Source organism: Nerophis lumbriciformis, linkage group LG21, assembly GCF_033978685.3.
Source record: "Nerophis lumbriciformis linkage group LG21, RoL_Nlum_v2.1, whole genome shotgun sequence".
In the NCBI taxonomy this organism is placed as follows: domain Eukaryota; kingdom Metazoa; phylum Chordata; class Actinopteri; order Syngnathiformes; family Syngnathidae; genus Nerophis; species Nerophis lumbriciformis.
Window position 1 is genome coordinate 8,972,431 of NC_084568.2, and position 24,070 is coordinate 8,996,500.

Sequence of the window (24,070 nt, forward strand, 5' to 3'; positions counted from 1 at the left end):
GGGAGACTCAAAACAATAACTCAAAACAATAAAGTTAAAAAGCAAGTTACTGTTTTGTGGAACCACTAATTTAAAATGGCAGTGCAATATAAAAACTATACCTAAATATGACACATTTGCCATACTAAAAAAACGGTTGTACTATATTGTCTTATCATGAAATCCTACAAACCCCGTTTCCATATGAGTTGGGAAATTGTGTTAGATGTAAATATAAACGGAATACAATGATTTGCAAATCATTTTCAACCCATATTCAGTTGAATATGCTACAAAGACAACATATTTGATGTTCAAACAGATAAACATTTTTTTTTTTGCAAATTGGGAACAGGTGGGTGCCATGATTGGGTATAAAAGTAGATTCCATGAAATGCTCAGTCATTCACAAACAAGGATGGGGCGAGGGTCACCACTTTGTCAACAAATGCGTGAGCAAATTGTTGGACAGTTTAAGAAAAACCTTTCTCAAGCAGCTATTGCAAGGAATTTAGGGATTTCACCATCTACGGTCCGTAACATCATCAAAGGGTTCAGAGAATCTGGAGAAATCACTGCACGTAAGCAGCTAAGCCCGTGATCTTCGATCCCTCAGGCTGTACTGCATCAACAAGCGACATCAGTGTGTAAAGGATATCACCACATGGGCTCAGGAACACTTCAGAAACCCACTGTCAGTAACTACAGTTGGTCGCTACATCTGTAAGTGCAAATTAAAACTCTCCTATGCAAGGCGAAAACCGTTTATCAACAACACCCAGAAACGCTGTCGGCTTCGCTGGGCCTGAGCTCATCTAAGATGGACTGATACAAAGTGGAAAAGTGTTCTGTGGTCTGACGAGTCCACATTTCAAATTGTTTTTGGAAACTGTGGACGTCGTGTCCTCCGTACCAAAGAGGAAAAGAACCATCCGTACTGTTATAGGCGCAAAGTTGAAAAGCCAGCATCTGTGATGGTATGGGGGTGTATTAGTGCCCAAGACATGGGTAACTTACACATCTGTGAAGACACCATTAATGCTGAAAGGTACATACAGGTTTTGGAGCAACATATGTTGCCATCCAAGCAACGTTATCATGGACGCCCCTGCTTATTTCAGCAAGACAATGCCAAGCCTTGTGTTACAACAGCTTGGCTTAGTAGTAAAAGAGTGCGGGTACTAGACTGGCCTGCCTGTAGTCCAGACCTGTCTCCCATTGAAAATGTGTGGCGCATTATGAAGCCTAAAATACCACAACGGAGACCCCCGGACTGTTGAACAACTTAAGCTGTACATCAAGCAAGAATGGGAAAGAATTCCACCTGAGAAGCTTAAAAAATGTGTATCCTCAGTTCCCAAACGTTTACTGAGTGTTGTTAAAAGTGGTGAACATGCCCTTTCCCAACTACTTTGGCACGTGTTGCAGCCATGAAATTCTAAGTTAATTATTATTTGCAAAAAAAAAAAAAAAGTTTATGAGTTTGAACATCAAATATCTTGTCTTTGTAGTGCATTCAATTGAATATGGGTTGAAAAGGATTTGCAAATCATTGTATTCCGTTTATATTTACATCTAACACAATTTCCCAACTCATATGGAAACGGGGTTTGTACATTTTACTGTAAACTAAATGAATTACAGAGTCAAATCTCATGAAGTCACAACTGCCATGTGCTTCTACTGACTGACAGACGGGATTTAAAGAAAGGAATGAATGGCGACTGCTTGTCAAAAGCACAACAATAGCAGGTGTGTGTGTCTCAATGTTTGAAGCTTGTTAAGTAAGTGTACGCCAACACTTATTGTGTTCAGTCAAAAGTACCTGCCTAATAATGGTTATTTTATACACTATCATTGGTAATTGTTGTAGTATAGAAACATTTTTAATATGGATGGGCATTTTAGTCCATTGCGTTAGTTGCTTATGGAGCGCAGCATAGATAATGCTGCCAGAATAAGTGCCATAAGTGGATGCGGCTCAGCTTCCCGTAGTTTTTATATCATTTTCTTCTTTCCTTTCCATCCATTTTCTATACTGCCCATTCAGTATCACAGGGAGTTGAAGCCTATTCTAGCTGACTCCCACTGATGAGAACCCCAGACTGGTGGATCACAGCCTAAAGCACATCCAGTAGTATCAATATTAGTATCAATGTTTACTTATATAGCCCTAAATCACGAGTGTCTCAAAGGGCTGCACAAGCCATAACGACATCCTCTGCTCAGATCCCACATCAGGGCAAGGAAAAACTCAACCCAATGGGATGACAATGAGAAACCTTGGAGAGGACCGTATAATTCAGTGTAGGTACTAGATACTATATACTAGGGTTGTACGGTATATCGGTACTAGTATAGTTTTGCGGTACTTATGAATAAAAAAACGGTACTATACTCTGTTTGAAAAGTACCGGTTCGCCATATTTTTTTTTTTTACAGGCATGACGGAGCGTCGTCCTTGCCTCCGTGGCGACAAATAAAGTAGGTTTCTTACAAGTATCATCCCTGCAGGCCGAGGAATAGCTAAACAGGCTTCACTACACACCGCTAATGACGCCGTTACTGAATGTAAACAAACGCCATTGGTGGATCTACACCTAACATCCACTGTAATGATACCAAGTACAGGGGCATATCTAGTCGATACTACTATGACTACATCTAGGGATGTCCGATAATATCGGGCTGCCGATATTATCGGCCGTTAAATGCTTTAAAATGTAATATCGGAAATTATCGGTATTGGTTTCAAAAAGTAAAATGTATGTCTTTTTTAAAACGCCGTAGGGAGAAGTACAGAGCGCCAATAAACCTTAAAGGCACTGCCTTTGCGTGCCGGCCCAATCACATAATACCTACGGCTTTTCATACACACAAGAGAATGCAAGTCATACTTGGTCAACAGCCATACAGGTCACAACGAGGGTGGCCGTTTAAACAACGTTAACACTGTTACAAATATGACTTGACTTGACATTATTAATTCATGCTTGCAGTGGAGCCAGGGCCCCACTGAAAAAACAGCTGAACTTTACAATGAATATCAAACAAACAAAAAAAAATAAAAAATGAAAAGAACAGACAGTATTTTATATGAAAAAATTAAAAATATGCGCCACACTGTGAACCCACACCAAACAACACATTTCGGGAGAACATCCGCACCGTAACACAACATAAACACAACAGAACAAATACCCAGAAACCCTTGCAGCACTAGCTCTTCCGGGATGCTACATTATACACCCCAGCTACCACCTACCCCCCCACCTCAAACTCCTCATGCTCTCTCAGGGAGAGCATGTCCCAAATTCCAAGCTGCTGTTTTGAGGCATGTTAAAAAAAAAAAAAGCACTTTGTGACTTCAATAATAAATATGGCAGTGCCATGTTGGCATTTTTTTTCCATAACTTGAGTTGATTTATTTTGGAAAACCTTGTTACATTGTTTAATGCATCACAACAAAATTAGGCATAATAATGTGTTAATTCCACGACTATATATATCGGTATCGGTTGATATCGGAATCGGTAATTAAGAGTTGCACAATATCGGATACAGGCAAAAAAGCCATTATCGGACATCTCTAATTACATCTATATTTTTTAGCATCACAAAATCTTTTTTAGTTTTTAAAAAATGTATATTATGTTTATAAACTCAGGAAATGCGTCCCCTGGACACATGAGGACTTTGAATATGACCAATGTGTGATCCTGTAACGACTTGGTATCAGATCGATACCTAAGTGTGTGGTATCATCCAAAGCTAATGTAAAGCATCCAAACAACAGAATCATAAGTGATTATTACATTTTAACAGAACATGTTAAAAGAGAAAGTAAGCAGATATTAACAGTAAATGAACAAGTAGATTAATCATTCATTTTCTACCACTTGTCCCTCATAATGTTGACAAAATAATAGAATGGAAAATGACACAATATGTTACTGCATACGTAAATTAGGAGCCTTTTTTTGTTTACTTACTACTAAAAGACACGTTGTCTTGTATGTTCACTATTTTTTTTAAAGACAAACCTGCAATAAGAAACATATGTTTAATGTAACGTAAGATTTTTTTTGTTAAAATAAAGCCAATAATGCAATTTTTTGTGGTGCCATTTATTTAGAAAAGTATCGATAAGTACCAAAAAGTATCGAAATACATTTTGGTACCGGTAGCAAAATATTGGTATGGCATACCTGCCAACTACTCCGGTTTTCCCGTAATTAGTACGGTTTTCATCAACCTATTCCGGGGTACGGTTGCAGTGATACAAAATACGGTTTTTCATTAATTAATTTTTTTTTTTTTTTTTTTAAGTTTTATTCACGAAATCGCGTAACAACAATCGACACTGCTTCCCGTAACTTCCTATCGAGCCATTCCGAATGCCATGCGGGAGGCTATTTATAGCACCGCTGCCAAGCACGAGGCTCCTGTTGCCCATTGTTTCCAAACGAGCGAACGATCATGGAATCAGCCGGAGAAAAATCGCAAACGAGTCTTAAACCGAAAAGAAAACCGCAGTCATTCCGTGAAGAATATTCAAAAGCCTATCCGGGAATAATTATCCGTTCCAAAAAGGGTGAAAACTACGCGAATTGCACCTTGTGCAGACAAGATTTTTCGATCGGACACGGAGGAATTAGCGATGTAAAAGACCACGTTGGGACAAAAAAACACAAGTCTAATGCCGTTGCTAAATTTGGATTTTAGCCACAAAAAGGTAATGACACCAATGTTATCTATTGGAATTGTTTAGTACTGTTATACTGTTAAAAGTGTTTATACTATTTATGCTTTCAAGTCCAAGTTGAAGAAATCTTGTTAAATGTTGACAGCATAACTACCAAAATACAGAAGTATGTCCTTAATATTTTTGCAGTGCTATTTCTGTTGAAAAGTTCAAATGATTACATTAGAGATGTGATGTGCCACTTTTCAAGTGTCTGATGGCTTAAATTAATTTTCATTAATTTTTCATATTTTGAATTCTTTTGAAAGGCTTACAAAAAAACTACATTTGAATTGTAATTCCATGCTATTGACAGGACTATTAATTTGAATGAAGTTAGCTTACCATGTTTACAGTATGATAATTGTGATAGAAATGTGAATTTTAGGCACAGAATATTTTTTACAATTGAACAAGGCAGTAGATTATACAAGCTTGGACAGAAAGTTAATAATGACACCAATTTTTTTTTTAATGGAATTGTTTAGTACTGTTTTACCATTTGTTTACTGTAAAAAGTGTTTATACTTTCAATTAACAAATTGAAGTCTTGTGAAAGGTTGACAGGATAACTGGCATTAACTGTCAAAATAATTTCAAACTATTGAAGTTAGCTTACAGAATAAACATGCCAATCAACCCATATGATTTTTGCTGTAATATTTTTGTTTTGAAAAGTCACTGTGACTGATAGAAAAGTGATGGTTTTAGCAACATTTTAACCTGTCTGAATGCAATCAATCATTTTGCGTCGGGGAGCTTCGCCCCCCTGAACCCCCCACCAGGACATTGTCCTGGACCTACCGGGGCCTGCGGCCCCTGGACCCTGGCTACTAGGTTTTTCTGATTTCAAAAGTTGGCAGGTATGGTATGGGGACAACACTAATATACACACAGTGCTGTACATATAAAACAACAGGACACCCAAACTGCTGCTTGGTGAGTGTAGAAAGAAGCACAAGAGTTAAGGTATGCTTTAAAAGTGCCTTCAGTCACTGGTCTATAAATTTGACGTCTTCTAAATGTCAGCTTGTCATTCGCTTTCAGTTGTGCAAAGCCTGCGTGTGTGTGTGTGTGTGTGTGTATCAAGTGACTATTGTGCCAACCAGCTGATGTGTTGACAGCTTTTGATTATTCATGCAGCGTACCTGCAGGGAATTCTTTCAGTGTCCTTGTTTATAAGCCACGAGTCAGACATTCAGTCGGCCTACGAGCAACAATCGTAAAACCGATCCACCGAAGATGTTCGACTGGATTAAATTCATCATTTAGCGCAGCCTTGAAAGGGACAAGCGGTAGAAAATTGATGTATGGATATTCAGAATTTCAAGATAGTTTCCGCTTTTATTTAATTTTTTTATGCAATATGATCCCGTTGACACTTTCTCAAAAGTCACGCTTCATATGGAATGTCGTTCCAAGAAACACACCGACGATCTCTGTTAAGCCTGTTCTGGTCAACATTCTCCAAGCACTGATTCATTGCTATGTTAAAAAGGCCTTTTGTATCATGTCCTTACACATGTATGTGAGTACAATTTTAGGTGAATTAGGCAATTATTTATTGCATTGGTTTTGGCTACACCAGGGGTCGGCAACCCGCGGCTCTAGAGCGCCGCCCTAGTGGCTCTCTGGAGCTTTTTCAGAAATGTATGAAAAATGGAAAAAGATAAGGGGAAAACAATCTATTTTTTGTTTTAATATGGTTTCTGTAGGAGGACAAACATGACACTAACCTCCCTAATTGTTATAGAGCACAATGTTTTTTTTAATTTAATTTAATTTTTTATTTTTTTATTTTTTTATTAAATCAACATAGAAAAAAAACACACGATACACTTCCAACTAGTGCATCAACCCCCCAAAAAACCCTTCCTCCGCCATTCACACTCATACACACCCACTCACACAAAAGGGGTTGTTTTTTCTGCTATCAATATTCTGGTTCCCACAACATGGACAACATTTCTGCAAGGGACACAACACAGTCCCTGAAGCACACCTGATTGTTTGTGCTGCTGGTCCACTAACATTTTCATTTAATTACTATTTTTTCTTTCCTTTTTCTCCCTTATGTAATTATTTTTATATTGTTTTACTTTCCCTTTTATCCAAGAAAATATTTATTTATCTTATCTATAAAAAAAATTAATAAAAATAAAAATATGAAAGAAAGGACCTTATCTTCACCAGACCTGGTTGTAAATGAAATTAGCTTCGTTTAAAGATTTTTTTTTTTTTAAACCAGGTCCAGTCCAGATAATGTCCAAGTCGGGTCCAGCAACACACACCTTCATTCATGTACACTGAGAAAAAAAAAGAGAAAAAAAACAGAACATTTTGGAACACAGCAGATTGCATATAATCTATAAACAAAAATTACATTTTCAAAACAAAAACAAACAAAAAATGTATGTACAGTCCATCTTATGTTCGGGTCACTAAAAATTAGGGAATACAACAACAGATAGCATATAATCTATAAACATAATTACACTTTCAACATAAGCCTTTGAGGACTTCATCTTTTTTTAATGTTTTTTGGCATCATTATCGTTTTCAACCATGTAACTTTCTAAAGTTAAAAAAAGAAATGTATGAAAAATGGAAAAAGATGAGGGGAAAACAATCTATTTTTTGTTTTAATATGGTTTCTGTAGGAGGACAAACATGACACAAACCTCCCTAATTGTTATAGAGCACACTGTTTATATTAAACATGCTTCACTGATTCGAGTATTTGGCGAGCGCCGTTTTGTCCTACTAATTTTGGCGGTCCTTGAACTCACCGTAGTTTGTTTACATGTATAACTTTCTAGGACGTGTTTTATGCCACTTCTTTTTCCGTCTCATTTTGTCCACCAAACTTTTAAGGTTGTGCATGAAAGGTGAGTTTTGTTGATGTTATTGACTTGTTGGAGTGCTAATCAGACATATTTGGTCACTGCATGACTGCAAGCTAATCGATGCTAACATGGTATTTAGGCTAGCTATATGTACATATTGCATCATAATGCCTAATTTGTAGCTATATTTGAGATCATTTAGTTTCCTTTAAGTCCTCTTAATTCAATTTATATCTCATGACACACTATCTGTATGTAATATGGCTTTTAATTTTTTGCGGCTCCAGACAGATTTTTTTTTGTATTTTTTGTCCAATATGGCTCTTTCAACATTTTGGGTTGCCGGCCCCTGGGCTACACCTTCACCCCTGCGACCCAAATTGGTCAGTTACAAACCAGTGCTGTGCAATATAAAGTTAAAGTACCAATGATTGTCACACACACACACTCACTAGGTGTGGCGAAATTATTCTTTGCATTTGACCCATCACCCTTGATCACCCCCTGGGAGGTGAGGGGAGCAGTTAGCAGCAGCTGTGGCTGCGCCCGGGAATCATTTTTGGTGATTTAACCCCCAATTCCAACCCTTGATGCTGAGTGCCAAGCAGGGAGGTAATGGGTCCCATTTTTATGGCCGGGGTTTGAACTCAAGGACACAAATATATACAGTATATCTTTATATATTTCATTTTATATCACATTATAGTATTAAAAAAAAAACATATTTTCCGGGTACCGTATTTTCCGGACCATAGGGCACACTAGATTATAAGGCGCACTGCCGATGAATGGTCTATTTTCGATTTTTTTTTTCATATATAAGGCGCACCAGATTATAAGGCGCATTAAAGGAGTCATATTATCATTTATTTTTTTCTAAATTTAAAACACTTCCTTGGGGTCTACATAACAATGTTTTTTTGGTCAAAATGTTGCATAGATGACGTTTTACAGATCATCTTCAAGCCGCTTTCTGACAGTCGCTTCAGGATGCGCCGTTTTGTGGGCCGTCTTATTTACGTGGCGCACCTTCGGCAGTGTCTTCTCCCCGTCATCTTTGTTGTAGCGTTGTAGCGTGCAAGGACGGGAGTGGAAGAAGTGTCAAAAGATGGCGCTAACTGTTTTAATGGCATTCAGACTTTACTTCAATCAATAACGGAGCAAAAAAAAACAACTAAAGTTCCTTGGGTGAATAATGTAGACTCACTACACCGGTATGTTTTAGTGCTTTCATGGCGACAGATATAAGTAAGAACTTTACACTACTTTATATTAGAAATGGCAACAGCGGAAGTTGAATGCCACATAACAAGAAGATCGAGAAAAAGCAGATATTTATCGACTACGGCATGGACTACAAAGGCGAAACAAAACCAAATAATATGTCTTATCTTTTACACACACCATAATGATACTCGTATGTTGAAGCACATTAAACGGTGCAGCCTACACTTATCTCTTATTTTTGACTGCCATCCACTGGTCACACTTATCATTACACCATGTATGAAATAAAATTGCTTTGAGGTGGGTAAGCTCAACCAAACTTATTCCTTACATTCGGCGCACCGGGTTATAAGGCGCACTGTCGAGTTTTGAGAAAGTGCTCCTTTTAGTCCGGAAAATACCGTAGTATATGGCAGTTTTGAAAAACAAACAAAAAAGGGTTGATTTTCATTAAAATATTGCCATAAAATTTGATGCTGTGCTGTTTTCCTTTTATGGATTTTCCTTTTTCCAGATAAACACAAGAATCCAATTCATGTCAATCCAAAATGCAATGTGATGACAAATTGAACCGGAAGCAGTATGTAGAGGTTGCCCTCTAGTGGGTTCTTTGGACCACCAAGCACCGACATGATAGCCCGGTTCAGGTTCGACACAGTTTTATTTTTCAGTAAAGTCTGTGGGTTGCTGTCCAGCGATTTGTCTTTTGTGGCTGTGACAGGCACGCTCTCGCTCTCACGCCAGCTCCAACAACGTCTCTCCTCCCGGTTGCTGCTTATACAGAGCGACAGGTGATTAGATAATAAGGCCCAGGTGGGCCATCTACGCACCTGTTGCTGACTTCGAGGCCGATCCTGGCACACTCCATTCCGCTGCAGACCCGCAGGCCACGCCCCCCTCCACATAGTATTTTAACTTTTCCTTCGCGTTTAGCATGTTTGTAGCATAACGGTAACACCTTTGTCCAGCAGGAGTCATAATGTCGTTTTCCAAAAGAGTCATTAAATAGATGTCCAACTTTTGTTTTTAGAACTGAAAATAGAAAAAATGGCCCAACATTTGTTTTTTGATTGGCAAGGTACAAAGCATCACATCAATGTCACCAACATCTTAAAAAGCTCAGATATGCTTTATTATTGTTTTGGACATTAGATTTTGGTTCGACCGTATTACATTGTTGTGATATTTGTACTGCTGTGTGCTTCTCAGTGCTGCTGAACCAATTAACAGTCCGGCGGATGGACCTGGCTGGGATAACAAGACAAGCACTTCCATCTATGCCACCGCACCAAGGTCAAAGGTCAGTAAAGTGTGTTTTATTTTGGGCATTGTGGGTTCTATCAACATAATTGGCCACTTCAAAATAACCACAAACCTCAAAATGGGACTGTGAACGTAACTGTGAATATTGGTATGAAACAGCTATTACAGTGGTAATTCGTATATGAAAACGGAATACGATGATTTGCAAATCCTTTTCAACTTATATTCAATTTAATAGACTGCAAAGACAAGATATTTAATGTTTGAATTGAGAAACTGAATTTTTTTTTGCAAATAATCATTAACTTAGAATTTAATGGCAGCAAAAAAGTTGGCACAGGGGCATTTTTACCACTGTGTTACATGGCCTTTCCTTTTAACAACACTCTGTAAACGTTTGGGAACTGAGGAGACCAATTTTTGAAGCTTTTCAGGTGGAATTTTTTCTTAGCGCTTTCATGGCGAGTTTACTGACAGATATAAGTAAGAACTTTACACTACTTTATATTAGAAATGGCAACAGCGGAGGATGAATGTCACATAACAAGAAGATAGAGAAAAAGTAGAAGTTTATCGACTACGGTGTCGGCACGGACTACAAAGGCGGCCGCGGGCAATTTTTCAGGACTTATGCAGATCCCAAATACAGATCAGCAGGTACCAGAAGGTAAGAAAAGTTTATTTTGCATAATGTTGCGAAACAAACTGCCAGATAATATGTCTTACCTTATACACACACCATAATAATACTCGTATGTTGAAGCACAGTACAATCCATCAATCGGTGCGGCTTCATAGCTTACCAAAGTCGTACCAAAACATTTTGATAGATTTGAGCGCCGTGTGTAATGTTCTATATTTTCAATGGAACATACAAAATGTTGGTGTTGTTCACTTTAAAGTTAAAGTCCCAACGATAGTCACACACACACACTAGGTGTGGTGAAATGATCCTCTGCATTTGACCCATCCCCATGTTCACCCCCTGGGAGGTGAGGGGAGCAGTGAGCAGCAGCGGTGGCAGCGCTCGGGAGTCATTTTGGTGATTTAACCCCCAATTCCAACCCTTGATGCTGGGTGGCAATGGGTCCCATTTTTTATAACCTTTGGTATGACTCGGCCGGGGTTTGAACTCACGACCTTCCAGTCTCAGGGTGGACACTCTAACCACAAGGCCACTGAGCAGGTAATTTAGTCATCATACTCAGTGGCCTAGTGGTTAGAGTGTCCGCCCTGAGATCGGTAGGTTGTGAGTTCAAACCCCGGCCTAGTCATACCAAAGACTATAAAAATGGGACCCATTACCTCCCTGCTTGGCACTCAGCATCAAGGGTTGGAATTGGGGGTTAAATCACCAAAAATGTTTCCCGGGCGGGGTGATCAAGGGTGATGGGTCAAATGCAGAGAATAATTTCACCACACCTAGTATGTGTGTGACAATCATTGGTACTTTAACTTTTTAATATTGCAGTCTACACATATATCTTATGTGTGACTGCTATCTACTGGTCACACTTATCATTACACCATGTACCAAAAAAAAATTGCTTCGAGTTCGGTAAGCAAAACCAGAATTATTCCGTACATTAAGCGCACCGGGTTATAAGGTTTTGAGGGAATAAAAGGATTTTAAGTGCGCCTTATAGTGCGGAAAATACGTTAATTAGCCTTGCAGACATGCCATAAATGATCGTGTGAGCTTGAAAGTATGAAAATGTATTAGCTACACGAAATGACACGGCGGCCCAAATTTGGCCCCCGGGCCCCTCTTTGGGCACCCTTGGTATAGACAGACGTACTCGTGCTGAGTTGGAAATAAAGACTTCCTGTGTGGCTAAGGCAAACAACTACCATAAGATTCTGCACTCTTTGCACGCGGTTGTACGCACGCTCTCTGGGCTTGTGGAGGCGGATCGAATACTTAGCCTTTCTTGGCCGTGCGTGTTCGATTACCCAAAAAATGCACGACGCAAGTTACACATTACTGTTTCACTTTGAGTGCATACCTCTCCTGGCTAATTACAGCGATGATGTTGAAAGTAGGTGTGTATGAGGTGTGTTGCCAGGCGGATTTGCACTACATCCGCCGCAGTTTAATTATACTCTGATTTGTTTACGAGCGAGGGCGGACCAATCCTCGTTTGTGGCCACAAATAAATGGGACACACTAACATTTGTGTGGGTAGCGTCGCTCTTGAAGGCACAAGACATGATAGTTGAACAATTCTCTTTCTTCTATGTGAAGCAATTATTATGTGTTGGTCTTAATTGTGTGCTTCAAAATACATCAAAATAGATTTAACAATCATGATCGTTTAGACCACAGGTGTCAAACGCAAGGCCCATCATTCATTTTATTTGGCCCTGGAAAGCCTGGAAATAACATGTATCAATAAAGTACTGTAACTTTTCTTACTAAATGTATTCTTTCTTTCTATTTTGGGAGAAAAAATAAAAGTGTACTCCATGTAATCGCAAATTATGTTCACTTAAATTATGCAAAAATATATTATCAAACATTCAAACCATTTTTAAAAATAGAAATAAGTACCGTATTTTCCGCACCATAAGCCGCCCTGGGTTATAAGCCGCGCCTTCAATGAACGGCATATTTCAAAACTTTGTCCACCTATAAGCCGCCCCGTGTTATAAGCCGCATCTAACTGCGCTAAAGGGAATGTCAAAAAAACAGTCAGATAGGTCAGTCAAACTTTAATAATATATTAAAAACCAGCGTGATGTGGGCGCGCATGGAGTCGTATATCAACATGGACGGAGCTGCGTGAAAAAAGCCACCCGGCCTCTTCGCGTAAACTTCCCTTAACCACTCGCTCACCTTTTCTTCATCCATCCCTTCGAGTTAGCTTTTATGATGACGCCGGCTGGAAAGGTCTCTTTTGGCAAGGTCTTCCTTTTGAATATCACCATGGGTGGAAGTTTCTGGCCATTAGCATGGCAAGCTAGAACCACAGTGAAGGATGACTTCTCATTCCCTGTGGTGCGAATATTCACCGTACGTGCTCCCGTTGTATCCACAGTGCGGTTCACAGGAATATCAAAAGTCAGTGGAACCTCGTCCATGTTGATAATGTTCTCTGGCCGGATCTTTTTTTCAGCTATCTTGTTTTTACAATATGCACGGAAAGTAGCCAGCTTTTCTTGAAAGTCTTTAGGCAGTTGCTGTGAAATAGTAGTCCGTGTGCGGATGGAGAGATTGCGTCTTTTCATGAACCGGAAACCTGTCGCTTAGTAGGAGCCATTTTGTGGTCTTTACAGATGTAAACACACAAAGGAAATGAAACGTAATATCCGCGCGCTTCTTCTTCTTCTACGGGGGCGGGTGGTTGCTTACAGTAGAAGAAGAAGCGCTTCCTCTTCTATGGGGGCGGGTGCTTACCTTGGCGGTTGCTTGCGTAGAAGAAGAAGCGCTTCCTCTTCTACGGGGAAAAAAGATGGCGGCTGTTTACCGTAGTTGCGAGACCTAAACTTTATGAAAATGAATCTTAATATTAATCCATATATAAAGCGCACCGGGTTATAAGCCGCACTGTCAGCTTTTGAGTAAATTTGTGGTTTTTAGGTGCGGCTAATAGTGCGGAAAATACGGTACCGCATTTTTCTGAGTATAAGTCGCACCGGAGTATAAGTCGCACCTGCCGAAAATGCATAATAAAAAAGGAAAAAAACATATATAAGTCACACTGGAGCAAGGCCAAAATATGGAAAAAACTGTGACTTATAGTCCGAAAAATACGGTACTAATAATAACGATTTCAAATTGTGCAATGTAAAAGTAGCAATAGATTTCATGGTAAAATTGTGAAATTTACTGTGGTTTTTACAGCCTTTTTCTCTAAATGAAAAAAAAAAACTTTTTTTACTGTAATAAACTGTGGTGCCGTTTTGGCATTTACAGTAATACACCAAACAATCTACAGTTGCGCTAAAAACAAACAAACTGGCAGCTCAGGTGAAAAAATGTTACTGTAAAATTGCAGGTTTTTTAAAATTTACAGTAAAAAAAACAAATGTAAATTTTTCAGTAAAATTCTGGCAACTGAGCTGGCTTTTTTTTTTAACCATAAAAACAGCAGTACTGTTTTTCAATAATATACACAAAATTTTGAGGTGAAATTATTGCAACTTAGCATATTTTTTTTTACATTTTAGTTTTGAAAAAATCTACTAATAAAATGCATTAAAAAAAATTGTGTAATAATAGAATTCACTGTTAGAAGCGGCCCTCTGGCGCCAAACATAACTGCGATGTGGCCCTCAGTGAAATCTCTGGTTTAGACAGTGCCCCCCCCTCCTTCCATTTTTCACGCAATGGACTATTCCACGTTACTGTGCATGTACATACTTGATGCAGGAAGACGTAATAACGTAATTTTTATGTGTTTATTTTTTTAAATAAAAATACTTTTTCATTCAACAATACCATGATAATAGACATAGACTTAGACAAACTTTATTGATCCACGAGGGGAATTGTTCCACATAGTATCTCAGTTACAAAGGATGGAAAGGGTAAGGATGGAAAGGATAATGCATGTATTAAGTAGACAAAAAATGTACCATAGTAGCATAATAAAATGTAACATGCATGTAATATATACATATTATATATACAGTCTATAATATATACTGATGTATTATATTTTTATATGATATATACAATATATAACAATTACCATGTACAATATTACAGTATATGTAACCGCTGCAACATAAAATAGAGAGTAGCTCCAGCAGAAAATATACATTATACACAAAGAGAGGTAGCTAACATAGAAGGTGTCAGGTAATGACAGATATCATCTATTGCTGTATGGGAAGGAGCCTGTTGGAGTATGAACTCCGCTGTCCCTCAATTGTCTGGTGGAGTGGGTGGGCAGGATTGTCCATGATGGCGAGCATTTCGTCCAGTGTCCTCCCGTCCCTCACTGACACAAACGCCTTCAACTGCGTGCCGATAGTTTGGCCAGCTTTCCGGGTCAGTTTTTGCTGGTGCTGCTCCCCCAACAAACCACTGCAAAGTACAGGGCACTGGCCACACCAGACTGGAAAAAAATATCTCCAACAGCTTGCAGCACACATTAATAGACCTGAGCTTCCTCAGGAAAAATAGTCTGCTCATGCCCTTTTTGTATACAGCTTTGCTGTTGTCCTTCCAGTCCAGTCTGCTGTTCAAGTGGACTCCCAGGTACTTGTACTGCCCCACTGGTGCCATCTCCCGGCCTTGGATTTTGATGGGCTCCACAGGGGTCATTTTCTTCTTGAATAAGTAATAATAATAATAATAATAATAATAGTGACAACCGTGTTGTCATTATTGGTTTGGTTTGGTTTGTTCCCATTAACCGTGATATGGAATGTGACATCCGTACCTGTAGAGGTTTTATTAATTTCTAGTGTTTCCATACAATTATATTAGAATAGAATAGAATAGAAAGTACTTTATTGATCCCTGGGGGAAATTCAGCATCACAGTTGGCTCACAAAAAACACATAGGTATTTTTTACATTTGAATAATATAAATACAGTCTATTATACAGCATTATTCACATGTGAATAATATAAATACAGTCTATTATACAGCATTATTCACATGTGAATAATATAAATACAGTCTATTATACAGCATTATTCACATGTGAATAATATAAATACAGTCTATTATACAGCATAATTCACATGTGAATAATATAAATACAGTCTATTATACAACATTGTTCACATGTGAATAATATAAATACAGTCTATTATACAGCATAATTCACATGTGAATAATATAAATACAGTCTATTATACAGCATAATTCACATGTGAATAATATAAATACAGTCTACTATACAGCATTATTCACATGTGAATAATATAAATACAGTCTATTATATAGCATAATTCACATGTGAATAATATAAATGCAGTCTATTATACAGCATAATTCACATGTGAATAATATAAATGCAGTCTATTATACAGCATTATTCACATGTGAATAATATAAATACAGTCTATTATACAGCATAATTCACATGTGAATAATATAAATGCAGTCTATTATACAGCATAATTCGCATGTGAATAATATGAATACAGTCTATTATACAGCATTATTCACATGTGAATAATATAAATACAGTCTATTATATAGCATAATTCACATGTGAATAATATAAATGCAGTCTATTATACAGCATCATTCACATGTGAATAATATAAATACAGTCTATTATACAGCATTATTCACATGTGAACAATATAAATACAGTCTATTATACAGCATTATTCACATGTGAACAATATAAATACAGTCTATTATACAGCATTATTCACATGTGAATAATATAAATACAGTCTATTATACAGCATTATTCACATGTGAACAATATAAATACAGTCTATTATACAGCATTATTCACATGTGAATAATATAAATACAGTCTATTATACAGCATTATTCACATGTGAATAATATAAATACAGTCTATTATACAGCATAATTCACATGTGAATAATATAAATACAGTCTATTATACATTTAAGTACAGTCAAAAAGGAACATATGCATTATATATATATATATATATATGTATATATATATATATATATTTTTTTTTTTTTTTTTTTTTTTTTGAGGGCGGGGAGCGTCCCCTGCAGCCCAAAGTTGGTGGAAGATGTATTTTTAAGTCTTGAAAGGTGGAATTTAACTTTGTTTTGCTGCAAATGTTCACTGTTATGCACTTTGAACCCCCCTGCTCTTATTTGACTTAAGTCTCTCACATGCATGTAAGACACTGCACATTAAACACTGATTTTGAAAAATATTTTTTAGGAAATATAACATACACAATGATAGGACTGAGACTCTATCTATGTAAAAAAACAAAAACAAAAAAAAAACATTATTTGTATTTACCCGCCTCACTAACTCCAACATGCTGCAAAGTCAACACTTGACTGTACTGACTGAGTGGCACTTTTTTGGGGTCAGCTGAATATGCAAATCATTGTGTGAACATGAAGATCATTTGGACTACCGTGAACTTGTTATCAGCTCCGCCTGGGAGAAGACAAAAGACAAGAAATTCTTGTTATGCAAAACATGTCAACTTTTATGACTCTTTTATTCAAATGGCTCATTATACGTTGTAACCTTCCTTGTTGCTACCTTATGATTGACAATGAAACCAGGTGGCTTTTCGGCCAATTGGTTACTTATTTTAAAGTTGTCTCATTTACATTAGCGCAAACATGAATGTTGATATTGATATTGGTCCAATATCAGCAAAATAACACGCATCGGTGCGTGTTATTTTGATCAATCATCAATCAATCCATCTTGCTTTGTACAGCCCTTAATCACAAGTTCCTCAAATTGCTTCACAAACGACAACTAGTGTTGTCCCGATACCAATATTTTGGTACCGGTACCAAATATTTTTTTTAGATCTTTAAGATGGAAAGTGTAGCTGCCATTATGATGTGCAGTGATGTTTTCAAATGACCGTAAGTCTTGAACTATACAAAGTATTTCAATGGTTGGAATCTGCGCTTTTGCATGATATACTAGTTACTATGGTCATCTAATTAGTTACTATGGTCATCTAAGTCACAGCAGCTCAGACGAGGTACCAAGCAGTGTGGGTGGAGAGTGTTTCCACAGAGTGCCAGCTTGAAATGCGGGTGTCAGGGACAGACGCGGAAGGAGATTTTTACAACAAAGTTCTAAAGCTTAGTGATACATCAGATAAATCAGCTCATAGGTGGGTTTTTTTTTACCCTTCGCGTTCATATTTCACTGTGTTTGATGCATTTTTGTTGCGTTTTGCTTGATTGTAAAATATGTCGATGGAAAGGGGGTGTGACGTTCAATGGTGTCAATATTCAGTGTTTTATCGTTCATAGTTAATATTGTAAATCACACTATTAGTTGATATTGTAAATCACACATTCTTTATTTTCATGTAAATTCTGGGTGTCTCGTTCAGTAAAAAATGAGACACTAAGTTTAAAGCTTAGTGATATATCAGATCGTAGTTTTTTTTTTTTTTACCCTTCGTGTTCATATTTCGCTGTGTTTGTTGCATTTTTGTAGCGTTTCGCTTGATTGTAAATAATATCGATCGAGAGGCCGTTCACATGTTGTCAATATTCAGTGTTTTATCGTTCATAGTTAATATTGTAAATCACACTATTAGGTAATATTGTAAATCACACCATTAGTTAATATTGTAAATCACAAATTCTTTATTTTCATGTACATTCTGGGTGTCTCATTCAGTATAAAATGAGACACAGTTTAAAACTTAGTGATATATCAGATATATCAGATCGTAGGTGTTTTGTTTTTTTTACACTTTACGTTCATATTTCACTGTGTTTGTTGCATTTTTGATGGGTTTCGCTTGATTGTAAATAATATCGATCGAGAGGCGGTGTGACGTTCACATGTTGTCAATATTCAGTGTTTTATCGTGTATAGATAAAATTGTAAATCACACTATTAGTTAATATTGTAAATCACACAGTCTTTATTTCCATGTACATTCTGGGTGTCTCATTCAGTATAAAATGAGACACTAAGTTTAAAGCTTAGTGATGTATCAGATATATCAGATCGTAGGTGGGGTTTTTTTACCCTTCATGTTCATATTTCGCTGTTTGTTGCATTTTTGTTGCGTTTCGCTTGATTGTAAATAATATCGATCGAGAGGCGGTGTGACGTTCGCATGTTGTCAATATTCAGTGTTTTATCGTTCATAGTTAATATTGTAAATCACACTATTAGTTAATATTGTAAATCACTCTATTAGTTAATATTGTAAATCACACAGTCTTTATTTCCATGTACATTCTGGGTGTCTCATTCAGTATAAAATGAGACACTAAGTTTAAAGCTTAGTGATATATCAGATATATCAGATTGTAGGTGGGGTTTTTTTACCCTCCGCGTTCATATTTCGCTGTTTGTTGCATTTTTGTTGCGTTTCGCTTTATTGTAAATAACATCGATCGAGAGGCCGTGTGACGTTCATATGTTGTCAATATTCAGTGTTTTATCGTTCATAGTTAATATTATAAATCACACTATTAGTTAATATTGTAAATCACACAGTCTTTATTTTCATGTACATTCTGGGTGTCTCGTTCAGTATAAAATGAGACACTAAGTTTAAAGCTTAGTGATATATCAGATATATCAGATCGTAGGTGGGTTTATTTTTTTACCCTTCGCGTTCATATTTCACTGTGTTTGTTGCATTTTTGCCGGGTTTCGCTAGATTGTAAATAATATCGATCGAGAGGCCGTGTGACGTTCAGATGTTGTCAATATTCAGTGTTTTATCGTTCATAGTTAATAGTTCACTGTGTTTGTTGCATTTGTGATTAGAGTGGCCTTGTGGTTAGAGTGTCTGCCCTGAGATCGGTAGGTTGTGAGTTCAAACCCCGGCCAAGTCATACCAAAGACTATAAAAATGGGACCCATTACCTCCCTGCTTGGCACTCAGCATCAACGGTTGGAATTGGGGGTTAAATCACCAAAAATGATTCCCGGGTGCGGCCACCGCTGCTGCTCATTGCTCCCCTCACCTCCCAGGGGGTGATCAAAGGGATGGGTCAAATGTAGAGGACACATTTCACTACACCTAGTGTGTGTGTGACAATCATTGGTACTTTAACTTTAACTTTTTGTTGATTGTCAAATATGTCGATTGAGAGGGTGAGTGACGTTCATATGTTGTCAATATTCAGTGTTTTATCGTCCATAGTTAATATTGTAAATCCCACATTCTTTATTTTCATGTACATTCTGGGTGTCTCATTCAGTAAAAAAAAATGAAAAATTCCATTCCGTTTTTTAAGTGAAGTGAAGTGAATTATATTTATATAGCGCTTTTTCTCTAGTGACTCAAAGCGCTTCACATAGTGAAACCCAATATCTAAGTTACATTTAAACCAGTGTGGGTGGCACTGGGAGCAGGTGGGTAAAGTGTCTTAAGGCGGTCTGTCATAACGTTTTTAGCATTCAATGAGACATTATTGTGAGGTTTTGTGTTAGTGTTCCTAAAAATAGATATACCGGCCCCCAGGCACATTTTTCCCCTCTAAATTTGGCCCCCCGAGTCAAAGTAATTGCCCAGGCCTGGTATAAGTAAGTAGACATAGTATAGTTTAGCCACATACTGAGTCTGCCTTTGTCTCCAGAAGAGGGTGCAAGTGCTCTACCTACAGTAACAGTCAGCCTGAATAAAAAGTCAATTGTAAAAAAAAAAGATCATGCCTGGAAGGAGCTGCGTAATGCGGTAGTCAAGTTTGTTTACTCCATGTCAATCAGAAACCTGTTCCCCCGAAATCCCCATGATCTTTTTTGACGCTTGTACCTTTTTGTGCCAAAACCCATTTGCAAACAATCTTGCACTACCACATAGCAGTGTAACAGTAATGCAACTAAATGAGAGTAGAACTGCATCGGGTTTATTCTCGTCAAACGCCAGGAGCATCATTAAAAAGTAAATTTGTTGCGTGTAACAAAAAAAAAAAGTAAGCAGTCTTTTTGTGCCTTTGTGATTGACTGGCGACTGATCTAAACAGAAAATTAAAGAGATAACGTATTTTTTTATAAAGGTGTGTTGCAATTTGTTTGAGCTTAATTCTGGAGACTGTTGAGTTGTTGCTTTCTATTCCACAAACTGTAATGCACTGGCTTCAAAATATGTCCATATCTCAGGATTCTAAGAACATTCCTGTCATATTGAGTAAAAAAAACTACTTTTTGTGTTTGCAAGCCTTTAACAAACTCCCAAGGATGCATTATTTCAGGCATTATTAGCCATTTTTCATGTGTGGTTTAGGAGTTATGTTTAAATAACTGTCATATTGAGTGTGACAGTATACTGTCTTAGTGAGTAAAACCGAATTTTTGTATTTGCAAACGTTACAAAAACAACTGATTCTAGTAAAACTCACATGGATTCAATGTTACAGGCATTTTTAGACATTTTGCATGTTTGGTTTAGGAATTATGTTGGAATACATTTGTATTTCTTTTTTCGCATTATCTCAGGATTTTAAGAACATTACTGTCATATTGAGTAAAAAACAACTTTTTGTGTTTGCAAGCCTTTAAAGAGCATATGTTTCGAGTAAAACTCACAAGAATGCATTATTTCAGGCATTATTAGCCATTTTTCATTTGTGGTTTAGGAGTTATGTTTAAATAACTGTCATTTTGAGTGTGACAGTATACTGTCATAGTAAGTAAAACCGAATTTTTGTATTTGCAAACCTTACAAACACAACTGATTCTAGTAAAACGCACATGGATTCAATAATACAGGCATTTTTAGACATTTTGCATGTTTGGTTTAGGAATTATGTTGGAATACATTTTTATTGCTTTTTTCGCATTATCTCAGGATTTTAAGAACATTACTGTCATATTGAGTAAAAAACAACTTTTTGTGTTTGCAAAATTTAAAAAAAGCATATGTTTCAAGGAAAACTCCCAAGAATGCCTTATTTCAGGCATTATTAGCCATTTTGCATGTGTCGTTTAGGAGTTATGTTTAAATAACTGTCATATTGAGTGTGACAGTATACTGTCATAGTGAGTAAAACCTAATTTTTGTATTTGCAAACCTTACAAAACAACTGATTCTAGTAAAACTCACATGGATTCAATATTACAGGCATTTTTAGACATTTTGCATGTTTGGTTTTGGAATTATGATGGAATACATTTTTATTGCTTTTTTCGCATTGTCTCAGGATTTTAAGGACATTACTGTCATATTGAGTAAAAAACGACTTTTTGTGTTTGCAAGATTTTAAAAAAGCATATGTTTCGAGGAAAACTCCCAAGGATGCATTATTTCAGGCATTATTAGCCATTTTTCATGTGTGGTTTAGGAGTTATGTTTAAATAACTGTCATATTGAGTGTGACAGTATACTGTCATAGTGAGTAAAACCGAATTATTGTATTTGCAAACTTTACAAAAACAACTGATTCTAGTAAAACTCACATGGATTCAATATTTCAGGCATTTTTAGACATTTTGCATGCTTGGTTTAGGAATTATGATGGAATACATTTTTATTGCTTTTTTCGCATTGTCTCAGGATTTTAAGAACATTACTGTCATATTGAGTAAAAAACTACTTTTTGTGTTTGCAAGCCTTTAAAAAGCATATGTTTCGAGTAAAACTCACAAGAATGCATTATTTCAGGCATTATTAGCCATTTTTCATGTGTGGTTTAGGAGTTATGTTTAAATAACTGTCATATTGAGTGTGACAGTATACTGTCATAGTGAGTAAAACCTAATTTTTGTATTTGCAAACCTTACAAACACAACTGATTCTAGTAAAACTCACATGGATTCAATATTACAGGCATTTTTAGACATTTTGCATGTTTGGTTTAGGAATTATGATGGAATACATTTTTATTGCTTTTTTCGCAGTATCTCAGGATTTTAATATTGAGTCATATTGAGTAAAAAAATACTTTTTGTGTTTGCGAGCCTTTAAAAAGCATATGTTTCGAGTAAAACTCACAAGAATGCCTTATTTCAGGCATTTTTAGCCATTTTTCATGTGTGGTTTAGGAGTTATGTTTAAATAACTGTCATATTGAGTGTGACAGTATACTGTCATAGTGAGTAAAAACAAATTTTTGTATTTGCAAACCTTACAAAAACAACTGGTTCTAGTAAGATGCACATGGATTCAATATTACAGGCATTTTTAGACATTTTGCATGTTTGGTTTAGGAATTATGTTGGAATACATTTTTATTTCTTTTTTCGCATTATCTCAGGATTTTAAGAACATTACTGTCATATTGAGTAAAAAACTACTTTTTGTGTTTGCAAGCCTTTAAAGAGCATATGTTTCGAGTAAAACTCCCAAAGATGCATTATTTCAGGCATTATTAGCCATTTTTCATGTGTGGTTTAGGAGTTATGTTTAAATAACTGTCATATTGAGTGTGACAGTATACTGTCATAGTGAATAAAACCTAATTTTTGTATTTGCAAACCTTACAAACACAACTGATTCTAGTAAAACGCACATGGATTCAATATTACAGGCATTTTTAGACATTTTGCATGTTTGGTTTAGGAATTATGATGGAATACATTTCTATTGCTTTTTTCACAGTATCTTAAGAACATTACTGTCATATTGAGTAAAAAACGACTTTTTGTGTTTGCAAGCCTTTTAAAAGCACATGTTTCGAGTAAAACTCACAAGAATGCCTTATTTCAGGCATTTTTAGCCATTTTTCATGTGTGGTTTAGGAGTTATGTTTAAATAACTGTTATATTGAGTGTGACAGTATACTGTCATAGTGAGTAAAACCTAATTTTTTTATTTGCAAACCTTACAAAAACAACTGATTCTAGTAAAACTCACATGGATTCAATATTACAGGCATTTTTAGACATTTTGCATGTTTGGTTTAGGAGTTGTGTTTGAATACACTCTCAGTGCACATTGATTGTTGTCTTGGCGTTCCTACAGTACTTCGTGACATATCCGTCACAGAAGGAAGAATTTGGGCTGACACACCTCGTGGAGAATGCGGCGGCTGGCCTGGCGGTGACAGGCCCGACTCACCGCTGCTGTCATCAGGGTTTAGCAAAACATCCAGAAGGAGTCAGCAGAATTATCACATCAGTCCAATTTGTATTGCTTCCATGGTAAATATGCACGGTACAGGCCAGGGGTCGGCAACCCAAAACGTTGAAAGAGCCATATCGGACCAAAAATACAAAAAACGAATCCGTCTGTAGCTGCAAAAAAGGAAAAGCCGTTTATACATACACTTGTAAAGAACATAATGTCATGGCTGTCTTGAGTTTCCAATCTTTTCTACTACTCTTATTTTTTGTGATAGAGTGATTGGAGCACATACTTGTTGGAAAAAAAAATTCATGAAGTTAGGTTCCTTTATGAATTTATTATGGGTCTACTGAAAATGTGATCAAATGTG

General features: G+C 36.8%; 1 protein-coding gene across 1 annotated transcript in view; it reads left to right on the top strand.

Moving 5' to 3' along the window:
- Positions 1-24,070, top strand: part of crybg2 (crystallin beta-gamma domain containing 2) — a 173,124-nt gene that overhangs the window by 38,834 nt on the left and 110,220 nt on the right. Inside the window, exon 2 of the mRNA XM_061983152.2 lies at positions 10,006-10,096. Coding sequence (XP_061839136.1) covers positions 10,006-10,096 — 91 coding nt within the window. The remainder of the gene's footprint in view (positions 1-10,005; positions 10,097-24,070) is intronic.